At 45.7% G+C, this 16,616-nt stretch overlaps 2 protein-coding genes across 2 annotated transcripts; one reads left to right on the top strand and one right to left on the bottom strand.

Moving 5' to 3' along the window:
* The first annotated feature begins 306 nt into the window (after positions 1 to 306).
* LOC109753100 (transcription factor ICE1) lies at positions 307 to 3,710 on the top strand. The gene is made up of 4 exons (XM_020312031.4): positions 307 to 1,546; positions 2,809 to 3,036; positions 3,133 to 3,303; positions 3,396 to 3,710. Exons 1-4 carry the CDS (start codon positions 449 to 451, stop codon positions 3,477 to 3,479), a joined length of 1,581 nt encoding a protein of 526 aa, XP_020167620.1. The 5' UTR covers positions 307 to 448; the 3' UTR covers positions 3,480 to 3,710.
* Positions 3,711 to 4,481: 771 nt separating this feature from the next.
* On the bottom strand, positions 4,482 to 13,835 carry LOC109753088 (actin-related protein 3). Its single transcript, XM_020312018.4, has 10 exons — positions 13,428 to 13,835; positions 12,308 to 12,542; positions 11,965 to 12,222; positions 11,181 to 11,327; positions 9,452 to 9,544; positions 8,994 to 9,113; positions 5,598 to 5,708; positions 5,389 to 5,514; positions 5,150 to 5,242; positions 4,482 to 4,918 (listed from the first exon to the last, which is right to left on the bottom strand). Exons 1-10 carry the CDS (start codon positions 13,472 to 13,474, stop codon positions 4,838 to 4,840), a joined length of 1,311 nt encoding a protein of 436 aa, XP_020167607.1. The 5' UTR covers positions 13,475 to 13,835; the 3' UTR covers positions 4,482 to 4,837.
* Positions 13,836 to 16,616: the final 2,781 nt, after the last annotated feature.

Raw genomic sequence — 16,616 nt, 5'->3', positions numbered from 1 at the left:
AAAGAAATACATCTTATATAAAGAAACGGAGAGAGTACAATAATACATTCACCTCGTCATCCAATCCTTCTCTGTTCCTTGACGGCTGATGCATATGTTTTTGTTCCCTGGGCTGGCCAGCCAGTGCGAACGATCGTTCGATTAAAAGCGCAGGGAGCCGACGTTCCCACAATATTCGCGTCCAAACTGAAAAACACTGGAAAAGACAATTTTAGAGGAGTGGGCATTGTGGTAATTTGGCGTATCTCTCTCCTCGATGTCCAGCAGTTGTTTCCTTCCATACATATACCCCACGATTCGCTGCTAGAAAGAGAACTGAGACTCCCTGCGCTCTCATCTGCTCTCCTCTGTCCTGCTCTGCCATCTCTGCGACTCTGCCGCATGCCAGCTCCTCCCCACTCCATTACCGCACCAAACACCCTCACAACGCGCCGCCATTACCGCGGCCATGCTATCGCGGTTCAATAATTCGCTCTGGATGCAGGAAGACGACGGCCATGAGCAACAGGGCCTCGGCCAAGAGCAGCCGCCGGCGATGGGGATGATGCCGATGATGGGGCAGGAGGCTGGGCACCACCACGACCAGCACCTCCTGGCTATGCCCACGGGGGGAGGCGGCGGGTTCCGCGCCCCGTCGATGCTTGATGAGGACTGGTACTTCGGCGCGGGCGCGGTTGGCGACGGCGCCGCGAACGGGTCCATGGCCCTGGTGCCGGCCGCTATGGAAGCATCGGGGTCCAGCTCCGGCTTCGGAGCCGGTCCACAGATGTTCCCGCTCCTCAACTTGGGCGGTACCGGACCGTTCGACGTCTCTGGGTTCGACCTTGGCGCCTCCGGCGCTGGAGGCGGCGACTTCACGGCGTTCCTTGGCGCCGGCAACGCGTCGAACACATCGCCGGTTTCCCTGCTGCCGCATGGGAACACGGGGTTTCTCGGCTCCTTCGGCGGCTTCGGCACCGCACCGGCACAGATGACAGAGTTTGGTGGCCTCGCCGGTTTCGACTTGTTCGACACCGGTGCCGGGGGCGGAGGCGGGGGCGGGAGCGGCTCCTCCTCAGAGGGCCCGGCTGCTCCGGTGTCCTTGACCGCTCCTTTCTCCGGTCGCGGCAAGGCGGCGGTGCTGCGGCCGCTGGAGATCTTCCCGCCAGTGGGCGCGCAGCCAACGCTCTTCCAGAAGCGCGCACTACGGCGTAATGCCGGCGAAGAGGATGACGACAAGAAGCGTAAGGCGGCGGCGGTGGCGGAAGGAAGCGCCCTGTCCGCGGGCTGTGACACCATGCTCGACGACGCCGACGAGGACATGGGCAGCATTGACGCGTCCGGGCTGAATTACGACTCGGAGGACGGGAGGGGCGTGGAGGAGAGCGGCAGGAAGGACGGCAAGGAGTCGAACGCCAACAGCACGGTGACCGGCGGCGCTGCGGCTGAAGGGAAGGGGAAGAAGAAGGGAATGCCAGCCAAGAACCTCATGGCGGAGCGCCGTCGTCGGAAGAAGCTCAATGACCGGCTCTACATGCTCAGGTCCGTCGTGCCGAAGATCAGCAAGGTGAGAAATTATTTGTGTGCACCACCTCAGTGCCTTATCAGAGTTTCGCAAAGTACACAAGGAAATACTAGTTGCTTGTGTTTAGGTTGAGTAGGTTTAAGCAATTTTGCTACATCACTTAATCTTGACGAATTTTGTGCACTTTGGTTGTCTACAGGACCAGATCTTCAATTTAATTTCAGCGAATGTTACCTTAGATGTTATTTTGCGTGGATGGTTCTCCCTATTTGGTGTGACGATAATTCTATTTTTTTTTAGGATGACTATCATGGAGTAAATTTAGTTTAGATTGCCTGAGGAATTAGATTAGAGTAACTTTAGTTTTTTACTGCAGATAAATCATTTTCCATCTTATTGCCAATCTCTGTCTCTGCTGCCTCATGTTCAGTTTTCACTCAATTATCATAGAGTTGTAGAGAGAAAGATCATAAAAACAGTTACATAATAAAAATTGGTCAGTTATTGCGCATTTTAGGTGCAAGTTTTTGTGTAGAGTTGTGGATGCACTCATGCACGCCAGTTTCAAGAATGTGTCATAGAAATTTAAGCCTTGTTGGCCACACACTCCTTGGTCTGTCTAGCTTTGTGTTTTATTCCAGTATCCGCAGTCCCAGCTTTTCTGTTTAGCTCTACTGATGATTATCTCTATTGGCATGGCCATAATCTTGCCTTACTTAGAAAGGCTACTGAATTTATATTCCTAGGACGAAACAAGTAGCGTAATTTTATTCCTAGCTATTGCTTGTTATACGGATTAAATGCGGCTGCTGTCCATGAGTTGTGCAACCGACAAATTCTGTCAAATATACTATAGCTATCTATTAGTACTACTGTATATTATTCAGGTTCTAGTCCATTATCAGAGGTTGTAGACATATTGCAAAAAAAATCAAAGTTTTAAATCATGATTATTGCACGGCCATAAAAATGCAACTGCAGATACTGGAGGCTACTGTACATCGTGGAACTGTTCAAAAGACGTCAATTACAATAATTAATATAAGAATTATCCCCTATACTCCTACTGGTGTATGTTTGTTTAAAAAATGAGAATATTTCAGTTTCACAACGTATAAAAAAATGCCCGGGTTTTGTAGCTGAAAAAGAGCATGAATGATCTGTTATGGTTTTTTTCTGAACAGAGTTCACCTTGAGCATGAGTGGTACTTCTTGTCTCACTATGTGCATAGAATTCACCAGCTATCATTTCTCTCTATGCCTGGCTAGTCTAGCGAACTGATGTATGTGGTTGCAATGGGCAGATGGACAGGGCTTCTATTCTCGGCGACGCGATCGAGTACCTCAAGGAGCTCCTGCACAAGATCAGCGATCTTCAGAATGAGCTTGAATCATCCCCTTCCATGCCCTCGCTGCCTCCGACTCCCACAAGCTTCCACCCTCTGACTCCGACGTTACCCGCGCTGCCGTCCCGCGTGAAGGAGGAGCTTTGCCCGAGTGCGCTGCCAAGCCCTACCGGCCAGCAGCCAACCGTGAGTATCTATCTCTTAGACCTCTGAATTTCACCCAGGAAATCCAGACCTTGACATGACATGGTATCCTTTTTTGTCCCCCTTGGCTTGCAAAAGGTTGAGGTTAGGCTCCGGGAAGGCCGGGCCGTCAACATCCACATGCTGTGCCCTCGCAGGCCCGGTCTTGTGCTTTCTGCCATGAAGGCGATCGAAGCCCTTGGTCTTGATGTGCAGCAGGCCGTTATCAGCTGCTTCAATGGCTTTGCCTTGGACGTCTTCAAGGCTGAGGTATGGCATTGCACTCCAAGTCTGTCGTCAAGTTTTCAGAAACAATGAAAAAAAAAACACTTATTTCTTCTTCTTCTTCTTCTTGGCATCAGCAATGCAAGGATGGCCCTGGTCTTCAGCCCGAGGAGATCAAGGCGGTTCTCTTGCAATCTGCCGGATTCCATCCCGCGATGTAGGAGGGAGAGAGGGAAGGACAACCATCCAAGTGCAGAGGATAGATCTAAGGAATCTCTTTTTACAACAAGTAGCGGTGTTTTACCTTGAGTAGTCTGGAACCTCAACCAATTTATCTGCGAGTCTTTAGAGTCCAAAATAATGTCGGCAATCTGTTATTAGTACGAGTACCTAACATTGCTTATGCCTGATGTTACCTTATTTTTCAATACATCGTGTGTAAGTTTGAACGAGACTTGTGTGGATCATTGAAGCGTAACACATTGTTAGATGATGTGTCTTTTCGGTTCCTTGCGCGATGTTTTTCTGGCGTCTCTGCGGTTGCTGTGGCTTGGATTTGGTTTGCAAAATCCAAACGGTGCTGTGCAGGTCAGTTATTGGAAGCACAGAGAGAGAGAGAGGGAGCAAGCAGGCAAAAGTGGTCCTTGTGCTGGACCCAACGACAACGGTCTTCACTGCAGCCTGGCACTAGCAGGGCTGGATTTGGCTGGTTTCCAATCAAAGCTTGCTACCAGTCCGGTAAGAAAAGAGGACCAACAGCCGGTATCTCGCTGTAAACAGTACTACGGGGATCCGCGCCAATTAATTTCTGAGACATGGCAAAGACTGCGAATACAGGACGTGAAATGCACTGTTGATGTCACTGCTGCAGAGCTGCTCTGCTGGACCACGGAAGCCGATCTACTGCCTCACCTTGACCTTCTGTGTAACTCAACCGAAAATGTTACTCGACGATTCCAATGTCACTCGTTACTTGTTCCTTATCACGCTGGCCTGGCTCCAACGAAGATGACAAAGTGCCGATCCAACACTACTCAAGACTACAACCCTCCAAAGGATATATAACCCCCCTCCCCCTATATATTACTTCAGCTCACACTAAAACTTATGGACATAAAAGTTACCTACATAAACTGTTCTCTTCATGTTCCAAGACGCCAAAAAGTCCCACATGCCCGTCGATGCGGCAGGAGCAGATATTGAGCACCCGTAGCAGTCTCGCATTTCTCCGGGTCCATAGCACAAAATAGTAAAAGGGAAACAAGATAGCGTTTGACACAGCTCCATACATAGCAAAACTCTTTCAGCAACCCTCTATCTAGATGAAACAAGAATACAAGGGGAAAACATCTCTCTGCTTACGACCACAACTGGCTACAAACAAACATGCACCTGGAACAGGAAGAAAATTGCTGACTATACACAACATGTCGTACAGAACAGAGAGAGCTACATATTGAGCTACAATCTATCGGCCCAGTGATGGTTGAGACGAGCCAAAAGGAGAATCAATTTTGACTCTATTCTATTTGGAGAAACCTAGTAGAGCTCCTACAAAAATGTCGGATATGTCAAAACTTCAGTACATTCCTTTGAAAACGGTGCTTGTTCGGCAGATGCTTGCTCCATGCTCCTCGTAATCTTCCTTTGTGTGGCAGCACTGAATGAGAACAGAAAAAATAACCACTTAATTCCATGTATATCTGTCTATTCATGTGGACAAAAATATGACTGAATTCATAGCCCAATTACAATGGCAATGTCTGGATTGGCGTGGACTGAAAGACTTGCAATAGTAGGCCTTCCATCGACATACAACAGTTAATATAGCAGAAATATATGCACTAATATTCACTTCTGCGTGTCAAATGAAGTGTCAAGTGGCAGGTACCTCGAAGAATTCATGGCTGGATGCAGCTACAGAACCCCCGAACCAAACTGCGTAGCTCTGTATAGGATGGGTGACTACGTTGACCTCAACAGGCTGGCATCAAAATATAGACAAACAAAACATACAGAATCAATCACATATAGACTATTGATTACAACAGGCTGACATTCAAACATGAACATATAGAGGACAATTCAACTAGTTATGGCATGAGCTCAGTCAAGCATTGTTGTACTTACTTTCACCTCCACACGATGATGTGCATTAGTTTCGGCAACACGTTCGTCTACTATCTTCTTTATATTATTTTGGAGTCTCTTGTGGAAGTCTTTAAACATGGTAGTTCCACCAGATAATACTATGTTCTGCAAATAGTGGAATTTCATAGTGTCACATCAACATGTCACTTTCTATTCTTAGATGTGTTTGCAGAGCTCAAAGAAAGCACCTTATACAAAGCTCTCCTTGTGTCAATTGGTGCAGATTGAACGCAGCTGTCAATCAGTTCAGGTAAAGGAGTGGAGAAGTCAGCAGAATACATCTCAGGATGGAAGAAGATCTGCATTTGTGTTATTAAAAAGTTACACTGGTTCCAACTACTACTTGTGTCAAGTGCAAGAGCAAGGACACTTGTAAACTGTTGCCTCTTTATTCTAATAAAAATGCGTAACAACTTACACAATTAAGTTCAGCTAAAAACAAACATAAAATTGTTAGGATTTCCTTTAGAGCTTCTCGATATATTTCATAACCCCCATAGACTAATGATAAACCATTTCCCTAGAAAAATCCTGAGCTACTTATTATTTACGTATTTAGGAATAAAGAAAATCATGATCCAAATTCCCATATATTGGTCAACCTGTCTGTCAGTCAGATGATACTTCTATAAGTATGTAATAAGGCATTGCAACCTCAAGTCTAAACATGCAAAGGCGTCCATTGATTTGATGACTGGTTATAAGAGCTTAGCAGTTCAACATAGTTTCATACCTGTGAACCATCAGAATTACCCCCTCCGTTCCTAAATATAAGTCTTTTTGGAGATTTCAATATCGACTACATACGGATGTATATAGACATCTTTTAGAGTGTAGATTCACTCATTTTGCTCCGTATGTAATCCTTATTGAAATCTCTAAAAGGACTTATATTTAGGAACGGAGGGAGTACTAATTTAATCTGTTGGGACCCCATATTTTCATTATTACTATAAATCTTGAAGAATGAAATGATTTCTTCAATCAGTCATACATGTTCTATCATACTACATAGCTTCCAGTCTATTCCCATGGTGTAACCAAAATCAAGTACCCCCTCCTTTTCAAACATATTTTGTTTTAGAGTTGGGCAGAACATGTCTATATTGCTCATCTCTTCCTCACAAGGTCATGAAATAACCTATTTTTCCTCCCCAAAGCAAAGCATGCAAGCACAAGAGTTAATTAGTTCTCCTTTTTGTGACATTGATTAAGGGGCACAAAATGAGCAAGGGTCTTCGCATTTGACTTGACGAGTGTGAAGGGTAAGGAAGCTACCCGAGCCTAGTAGGATCCGCTTAGGTAGCTGGAACGTAGGGTCCCTGACAGGTAAGTTACGGGAGCTAGTTGACACAGTGGTGAGGAGAGGTGTTGATATCCTTTGCGTCCAAGAAACCAAATAAAGGGGACAGAAGGCGAAGGAGGTGGAGGATACCGGCTTAAGCTGTGGTACACTGGGACAAATACAAACAGAAATGGAGTAGTCATCTTGATCAACAAGAGCCTCAAGTATGGAGTGGTAGACATCAAGAAGCAAGGAGACCGGATTATCCTGGTCAAGCTGGTAGTTGGGGACTTGGTTCTCAATGTTATCAGCACGTATGCCCCGCAAATAGGCCACAATGGGAACACCAAGAGGGGGTTTTGGGAAGGCCTTGAGGGCATGGTTAGGCCTTGTACAATGCTAGGTGCTTAGAAAAATAAACCGGGTTTTTCTGAAGCACCGGTGCCTATTTCTGTAGGAGAGACGCCTAATTAAGCGTCTATCCTGTACAAATAAGCACCGGTGCTTAAGGAAAGCCTGGTTTATTTCTCCAAGCATCTCCCCTAAGCACCTTGCATTGTACAGGGCCTTAGGAGCGTAACTATTGGCGAGAAGCTCTTCATAGGAGGAGACCTCAATGGTCACGCGGGTACATCTAACACAGGTTTTGAAGGGGTGCATGGGGCTTTGGCTATGGCATCGGGAATCAAGGAGATGTCTTAAGCTTCGCTCTAGCCTACGACATGATTGTAGCTATCACCCTCTTTAAAAAGAGTCGCATCTAGTGACTTTTAGTAGTGGTCAACACTCTAGCCAGATTGATTTTGTCCTCTAGAGAAGAGAAGACAGGCGTGCCTGCCTAGATTGTAAGGTGATACCTGGAGAGAGTGTTGTCCCTCAACATAAGCTTGTGGTGGCTGACTTCCGCATTCGGATCGTGTCCATCAGGATAAGCGCACCAGTCGCTAGAACGAAGTGGGGGAGGCTCAAGGGGGATAGGCTTTCAAGGAGAGGGCCTAACGAGGGCCCTTGGGAGGAAGGAGTGATGCAAACAATATGTGGATGAAGATGACGACTTGCATTCGTAAGGTGGCTTCAGAGGAGTTTGGAGTGACCCCGGTAAGTAGAAGCGAAGCTGAAGATACCTGATGGTGGAAGATGATGTCCAGAAGGCTATTAAGAAAAGAAAGACTGTTTCAGACGCCTACACCTGGATAGGAGTGTAGACAACATAGAAAAGTACAAGGTGGCAAAGAAAGACGCAAAGCGAGCTGTGAGTAAAGGGGTCAGGCGTATGAGGACCTCTACTAGCGCTTACACGAAGGAAGGCGAAAGGGACATCTATAAGATGGTCAAGATCCGAGAGAGGAAGATGAGGGATGTCAACCAAGTCAAATGCATCAAGGACAGAGCAGATCAACTACTGGTGAAGGACGAGGAGATTAAGCACAGATGGCGGGAGTACTTCGACAAGCTGTTCAATGGAGAGAATGGGAGCTATAATATTGAGCTGGACAACTACTTTGATGATACCAGCAGGCGTTTTCTGCGACGAATCCAAGAGTCTGAGGTCAGAGAGGCTTTAAAAAGGATTAACCATTGAGGTGTGGAGAGGCCTCAGAGACATGGCGATAGTATGGCTAACTAAGCTTTTCAACCTCATTTTTTGGGCAAACAAGATGCAGGAAGAATCGAGGCTGAGTGTTGGCCGACTAAAAGGCGACATGTTCAACAGTTTGGTGTAGCGGAGATGCGCATGTTGAGATGGATGTGCGGCCACACAAGGAAGGATCGGGTCTGGTATGATGATATATGCGAGAGAGTTGGGGTAGCACCAATTGAAGAGAAGCTTGTCCAACATCGGCTGAGATGGTTTGGACATATATTATACAGTGCAGTGCATAGGGGACGGTTAAAGCGTGCTGATAATGTCAAGAGAGGTCGGGGTAGATCAAACTTGACATGAGAGGAGTCCGTAAAGAGAGATCTGAAGGACTGGAATATCACCAAAAAACTATCCATGGACAGGGGCGCGTGGAAGTTAGCTATCCACATGCCAGAACCATGAGCTGGTTTCGAGATCTTATGGGTCAACTCTAGCTTACCCCAACTTGTTCGGGACTAAAGGCTTAGTTGTTGTTTGTTGTTGATTAAGGGTAAAGTAAGAACAGAATGACTTATGTAAACTGACAAGCATTCTGAGAAAAAATGGCAAGGCTAGAACAACATCTATTTTGAAACGGAGGGAGAATAATGGATAGGTCCACTGCATGAAAAATTCCCATGAAATTGAATGGTAGAATACGGTGTACGGACAAACCTCTGGTCCAAGAAAACGCTCATATCCAACGTCAATTGTGTATGGAACCCCAGTCTTCGGTTTGATTGCAGACCATTGTTTGATATATTTACTAGGCTTGCTGTCATGCTTCTTGAACTCCTGAAATTATACAATTCAACCGCCTATCATACTTGTGAACAGATAAATCCATAAAGAAAAAGGAATATGAATAAATGAGTTTGTATTGCAAAAGGTAAAGTCCGAAAGGTAGGTATTACAACAATGCAAGCAAACATATGCAGCATGTAGAACAGTTCCATATAACAAAATAACAGTGATTTCTCAGCATTGCACAGAATAGGTTTTATATATTTGACTTTAGTGGAGAAACTTCAACTCTCAAATATTCCACTGAATAATGTGCTTCTGTATATCATTGGAAAATACAAGGACAAGAAAATATAATATCAAGACACTGGTTCCAAGCAACACAATACCTTGACAATGTCTGAAGGAGTATAGCAATACGTTTCTTTCACCCTACGAGCTATATCCAAAGCATCATCAGGTGGAAGAAGCTCACCCCTTTCCTGCATAACGCACGATGATACTAAATCACCAACTGAATTTCATATTATAATACTACTACACGTCATAAACATAAAAGCAGCCATGTACGTGCAGAAATCTATCCCCTCTGATCACCAATGAATGTTGTTTGGGACATAGACGCAGACTTTGATCGTCAATTTATACAACAATATGTTGCTTGAGATAAAAATAATTATGCATTACAAAAATGTATTCTCACAATGAATCTAGTAATACCAATTTCATGTTGCCAATGTAGGTAATATTTTCCATTGTAATGATCAAACTTAACAATGTTTGACTGGTCCAAATCCTAAAACAAACTACATTGTTTATCAGAGTACCATGTTTCACTAGCTTCTACAGAATGGGCCACAACCAAATATTCAGGGCAAATGATGTCGCACCAGTTCTACAGTAAAATGGAGTTTCTTACCCAGATGACAACATTCCAGTTTTTCATTTTAAATTACATATTTGCATTCAATCTAAAGTTGCAACTGAGGCTAAGAGGCCACCCAAACATTATGGCAGCTGTTATGGACATTGATCCACAATGAGATAATTTGGGTATAGTAAAGGTCTGAAGACCAACGAGAGGGCCCTCTACTGTCCGGCAGCAGGGCTCATCTCTGAGATGGAAGAGAAGCTCTGAGGCTTATTGGAACTTTCGTTCATTGATTTGTTGTCTAAAAACAGGTAAATGCTAGTCATTTATATAAAACAACTAACTTGATCCACAAATTGGATCACAACAGAAACCCTTGACCGAACTATAATATCTTTCTAACTTAATTGGACTCCACTTAATTTAAAGTACAAATAGCATCCAACATGGACATTTCAACTCGTTCTAGTTTTATGCAAGTACAAGTCTATTATTGTTGCTGGTTCCGTATAATTCCGCCGCACATACGACTCAAAGCCGATAACAGCAACACTTGTGAATGCTATGGTGCAGGTTTTGTTTTCTAGATTTGTGTGATCCAGATAAAAAATTGCCATATTTCATCAGAGAACATATTCACAAAATCAACTTCTTGTGGATGATATATGGTCTGTGGGTATAATATGGGGGAGACTGGAACCTTAGGTATCCTTACAAAAGGAATGCGAACTCTTCCAAGTTGATTAATCAAGCAACCATACTGAGAAGCAAAACTAATGTCAGGATACCAAGCAATAACGCACAACAGATCTAGGGTTCGCATATTAACATGATCACTTACCAGGAGGCTTCAGAATAGATATCCATGAAAGTAGAAACTATTTGACTGAAGCATCGTTTTGGCTTTGTTGACCGAAATGCAGTGTTATCCGATTATTACTATCATTGAACTATCCAGATAAATATTCTAACATAATAAATATTTGCTGAAGTACCTAACAAATACATGATGGTCTCTTCTTACTGCTAACACATTTCCTTTTTCCTGGATAATTCCATACCACCCAAACTTCAGGAAAATCCAAAAATTGCTATTCAATTGTTCTGGTTTAGTCGGTACTGCACAAACTTGCTTCTATTAATGTATTTGCAATATGCTATTCATGGACAGAAACTATTCATGGACAGCACAAGGACGTCGACACCCTAACATAACCCCAGGAAAATGTGGGAAGAAAATTAAATACCTGTAAGAGCTGCATAACAAACTGAGTTACATCACTTCCGGAAAGAGGAAAAGACTTTATGCTACTCCCAATTACATAGCCGTTTACAACTGGCACAATATGTGGAGCTCCATCCCCAATGTCAACTACTACACCTGTCATATCAGACTGACAAAATATATTGGTCAAACTCACGAGAAGAGTTGTATCCTGCCAGAACACTTGATCTTTAGATGAGTCTACTTCATCAATGATGATTACTCCTATGGTACTATTTATGTCTAGAACAAAATATCTTTACAGAGCTTCACAACCACAATTCTCGATAAACATAAGTTTTAGTTAGCAAGTTAATTGGCGCTCATTGCAGAATTGGCGAGTGAGAAATAAGCAGTCATCACATAATTCTCACAAAATGGTTTCTTCATATCATGAGGTTGTGTTACGCTCAAAATTCTCCAGGGACCATGCTTATGAGTACGGAATAGCAAAACATATCTCCAAATTGGAATGGAAACGCCAGGGGCTGGCAAGCAACAAGTACGATATGAATGGGTAATATAATTCAAAGATGGACCAAAATTTTGCCAAAACATGCAAGGCAACAATTCCAAAGAATAATCTGTAAAATGTAAAAGGGGAGTTTATCTTAATGTGGGTATGAGATCAATATGAGAATTTTGGTTATCTGTTAAAACATTCACAAGGTGATTTGTTCCAGTGAAAGAGATGAAGTTCACGGGTTGATGACCATCTTGATACTTGATCAAACAAAAGCATGAAAGGAGGTGAGTTCAAGACCTACCACAGAATCTTCTGAATCCTCTTCAGAAAGACTTTTCAGATATGCAAATCCAGCAGAAAGGCTGAGCACAGATTGCACAGAAATATATAGACCAGGGACATTAAAGGTCTCAAACATAATTTCTCCCATACATTCACGACTTTCCGGCGTACTGACAGGACTATCTGTAAGTAGGAAGTAGTGTTCCTCAGGATTGCACCGTAGATAATTGAAAATGGATTGCTGCCAAAATCTCTCCATTGTATCCCAGTCATTCACCTGGAGAGCAGGGAAAAAGATATGACATAGTGGCATGGTGCACCCGCGAAGGACAATATTACAAACAGAAAATGTATATGCATACCTGACCATGACGAATTGGGCTTCTTAAACTGTACAGGCCACTAGATTTGAAATGTGACAGAGCCTCATCCCCGATAAAAAAATCAAGATCAGCCATGACACCTGCATTATACTGTGCTAGCCAATTTGCACTACTGCACTGCTCTGATTGGTCCAAGAAAGATTCATTCACAGCTACTACAGTAGGGATGGTGAAAGACGGCTCGGAGTTACCAGCAAACCCAAGTTTGCTATACCTAAACATAAGAGCATACAGATTATGTAAGGACACAGTGTGATGAGCTTAATAGAGCAAATTTTGCATGTGACATGCATATGGAAAATTTCAAGCGGCTTTGAAGAAACCAAAACAATCCAACTTCATGATAAAACGCTTGTGCGCGGGAACAGTTATTTCCTGCCTTCTATCGCAGTCCGTTAACGATTGTCATTTTTATGTTTCACGGAACACACATAGTGCATCAGTTAAGACATGTTATAGTACTTCGTAATAGTCTACAGTGTAACAGTAACAATTTGAGCTAAAGGACTAGAACAACATTACTAACTATAATCCCAAAAAAGAAGCAGTCCCTAGATTTTCCGTTCATAGCTCCAACCATTAAACAGACAGATATTGCCTCACCGCTGGCAGCGTGGATTTAAAGACTAACCAATAATGAATGGACCAACGCCTAGTTCAACCAGTGATGAAATAAATATAGCCATAGAAAGTCCATAAACCCAGTTTCAATTCCTACCTTAAGTTCACTGTGGTATTTTTTTCAAACACGCATAGAAATTCGTGTCATTTTAGGTTCAGGTTCACCATACTCTAGAACGCTCGAGCTACCAATGTGAATGTTGGCTCGCAGTTAGGGAGCAAGCCTCACCGTGTGACGTGTCGTTGGTGGTGATTCATGTCCCATTGGCTAACGAAATGCATTTATTCCCACGGCAGTCGGTAATCCGATTCGACCTGCCCCAATTTTCCTCCAGCGCGGTCAGCGGAAACACACGGGCACGCACTCAGGGACCCGCGCAAACGAAATGAAAAATAACCTAGCTACTGCTGCAAGCGCAGGCGCGAATCACACCAGCGGTACAGCCGCAGGATCGGACGGAGAGATTCGGGGTTGTACCCTGTGCCGTTGTCGAATACGACGGCGGGGCGCTCGGAGGGGTCCATGGCGGGTGGCGTCGGCGGTTCCGTCGATTCCCCGCCGGCTCATATCTCGTCCGCAGCCACCCGGGGAAGCATGGGTGGACGAGGGCAGCCGCGATCGCTCGGCCGAATCGGCGGGGAGGAAGACGGGGACGCGGCTGCGGCTGCCACTGCGCAGTCGGTGGGGGATCGATCCGCGCAGGGTGGGTGGGGGGTTTGGGACGCGATTGGGGACGAGAAAGAAGGCTCGGGAGATTGGGGGGAGGAGGGGCGTGCCAGTCGTGGCGATTGGGGGGGGGGGGGGGGTTGGTTGATTTGGTTGACGAGGGAAGCGGGAAGGAAGGAAGGGAGCACTTGCAGGGGAGCCTCGCCTCGGTTCGGAAATGGAGGCGCACTAGCACTAGTAGGTTGTCCGTGGTTCAGTTGGTCTGCACTTGCTCCGGTCGTGGATCGAACCAAACCACAACATTACAGCATGTACGATCACCGTAAATTTTGAGACAAAGGGAGTAAATTTTTTTTTTTTTTACCAAACAACATCAACGGCACAATAAAGCGCGCCCAAACCTTCTTCTATCTGTATACGCGGATGACCTGGTCAGTAATCGGTGGTGAAAATACGACCTACCCGGCTCTTCAAACCGGTCTTATATGTCCAGATTGTTCGTCATCTCTCAAACCCAGCTCGTATCTGAGGCAAAAACTGAGAAGGCCGGAGCACGCCTCGACGCGTCTCCTAAGTACAATCTGATGGATCGGACCTATGCCAAATCACACAAATCATACCCAACCTAGCCCAATATGCCTTCTTTCTCTCCTCTCTTCCCCTCTTTAATTAAAAAGAAAAAAATAAGAATAATCAGCTGTGAACCAAAAAAATGCATTGTCTGTGTCGGCCGTCTCGATCCCACAGCATCGCCATCACCGGCACAATCTTTGACCTGATGACAAAGATTATGTAATCTTGTCGAGTTGCACTGTCCTCCCACTCACTCTTTTGCAGAAAACAATTTCTTCAAAATTTCTGCACATGTGGCAAAACACTTTACCTCGTCATAGTGATAAAGGAATACCCAATCATTTGGGATAACCTACAAAATAACACTTTATTTCAATAAATTTGATGATGCTCTTTTTTCGGTGTAAAGGCCAAAGTATCTAAAGCAACACATTAAAAAGTATATTGGCGGCAAATTTGACAAATTTAACCTCTGGACGAAATCAATTCACAAACTGAATTGGTTTGGAGAAAAGTTCAGTCAGCTGACCGTTTTGTGTGGCGTCCGACACGGTGGCGCCACACCCTACGGTGCAGCGCCTAGCTCTCAGGCGTTGCACGTCTGGCCAGCGTGGCACCTCAGAGGCCCGCACCCAGCAGTGCAGCGCCTCAGAGCTAGGCGCCCCACATGTAATGTGCAACGCCTGCGAGCTAGGCGCCACACTTGTTATGTGCAGCGCCTAGCTCTTAGGCGCTGCACACCCTGTTACTAGTTGGCTGGCTGGCCCCCCTCCCCCACACACCCCCAACCCCCGACCCCCCCCACCCGTGATTTGCCCTCTCTCCCCCTCTCAAATCCTTCTTCAAATCTTCCAAATTTGAAGATTTTCTCCGTGGATTTCGAACCCAATCCCTCCTTCAAGGTAATCTCCTCTAATTCCCTTGTTTTGATCCAAAAAATGCGAACATTTGCTCGTTTTTTGCTAGTTTGGGGAAACCCTAGTTTTTTTGTTGGGGATCGTTGCAGAAATTAAAAAAATTCTACGCATCACCAAGATCAATCTATGGAGTAACTAGCAACGAGAGAGAGGGGAGTGCATCTTCATACCGTTGAAGATCGCGAGACGGAAGCGTTGCAAGAACGCGGATGAGGGAGTCGTACTCGTAGCGATTCAGATCGCGGTGGATTCCGATCCTAGCGCCGAACAACGGCACCTCCGCGTTCAACACACGTGCAACCCGGTGACGTCTCCCGCACCTTGATCCAGCAAGGAGGAGGGAGAGGTTGAGGAAGAGGGCTCCAACAGCAGCACGACGGCGTGGTGGTGATGGAGTGGCAGTTCTCCGGCAGGGCTTCGTCAAGCTCACGCGGAGGAGGAGAGGTGTTGGGAAGGGGACGGGCTGCGCCTTGGATGTGTTGCTGCAGCCCTCCCTCCACCCCTCTATTTATAGGGAGAAGGGGGAAGGGGGCCGGCCCCTCTAGATGAGAGGGGGGCGGCGGCCAAGGGGGAGGGGGCTTGCCCCCCAAGCAAGGGGGGCGCCCCCTTTAGGGTTCCCCCCAACCCTAGGCACATGGGCCCTAGGGGGGATGGCGCCCAGCCCACTTAGGGGCTGGTTCCCTTCCACCTACAGCCCATAAGGCCCTCCGGGGCAGGTGGACCCTCGGAACCCCTCCGGTGATCCTGATACAATACCGGTATACCCCCGAATATTTCCGGTGACCGTATGATGACTTCCCATATATAAATCTTCACATCCGGACCATTCCGGAACTCCTCGTGACGTCCGGGATCTCATCCGGGACTCCGAACAACATTCGGTAATCACATACGAATCTTCCTTATAACCCTAGCGTCATCGAACCTTAAGTGTGTACCCTACGGGTTCGGGAATCATGCAGACATGACCGAGACAGCTCTCTAGCCAATAACCAACAGCGGGATCTGGATACCCATGTTGGCTCCCACATGTTCCACGATGATCTCATTGGATGAACCACGATGTCGAGGATTCAAGCAATCCTGTATACAATTCCCTTTGTCAATCGGTACGTTACTTGCCCGAGATTCGATCGTCGGTATCCCAATACCTCGTTCAACCTCGTTACCGGCAAGTCACTTTACTCGTTCCGTAATGCATGATCCCGTGACTAACTACTTAGTCACATATTGAGCTCATTATGATGATGCATTACCGAGTGGGCCCAGAGATACATCTCCGTCATACGGAGTGACAAATCCCAGTCTCGATCCGTGCCAACCCAACAGACACTTTCGGAGATACCTGTAGTGCACCTTTATAGCCACCCAGTTACGTTGTGACATTTGGTACACCCAAAGCATTCCTACGGTATCCGGGAGTTGCACGATCTCATGGTCTAAGGAAATGATACTTGACATTAGAAAAGCTTTAGCAAACGAACTACACGATCTAGTGCTATGCTTAGGA

The sequence above is a fragment of the Aegilops tauschii genome, chromosome 7 (assembly GCF_002575655.3).
Source record: "Aegilops tauschii subsp. strangulata cultivar AL8/78 chromosome 7, Aet v6.0, whole genome shotgun sequence".
Lineage (NCBI taxonomy): Eukaryota > Viridiplantae > Streptophyta > Magnoliopsida > Poales > Poaceae > Aegilops > Aegilops tauschii.
This window is presented reverse-complemented; position numbering and strand designations above follow the sequence as displayed.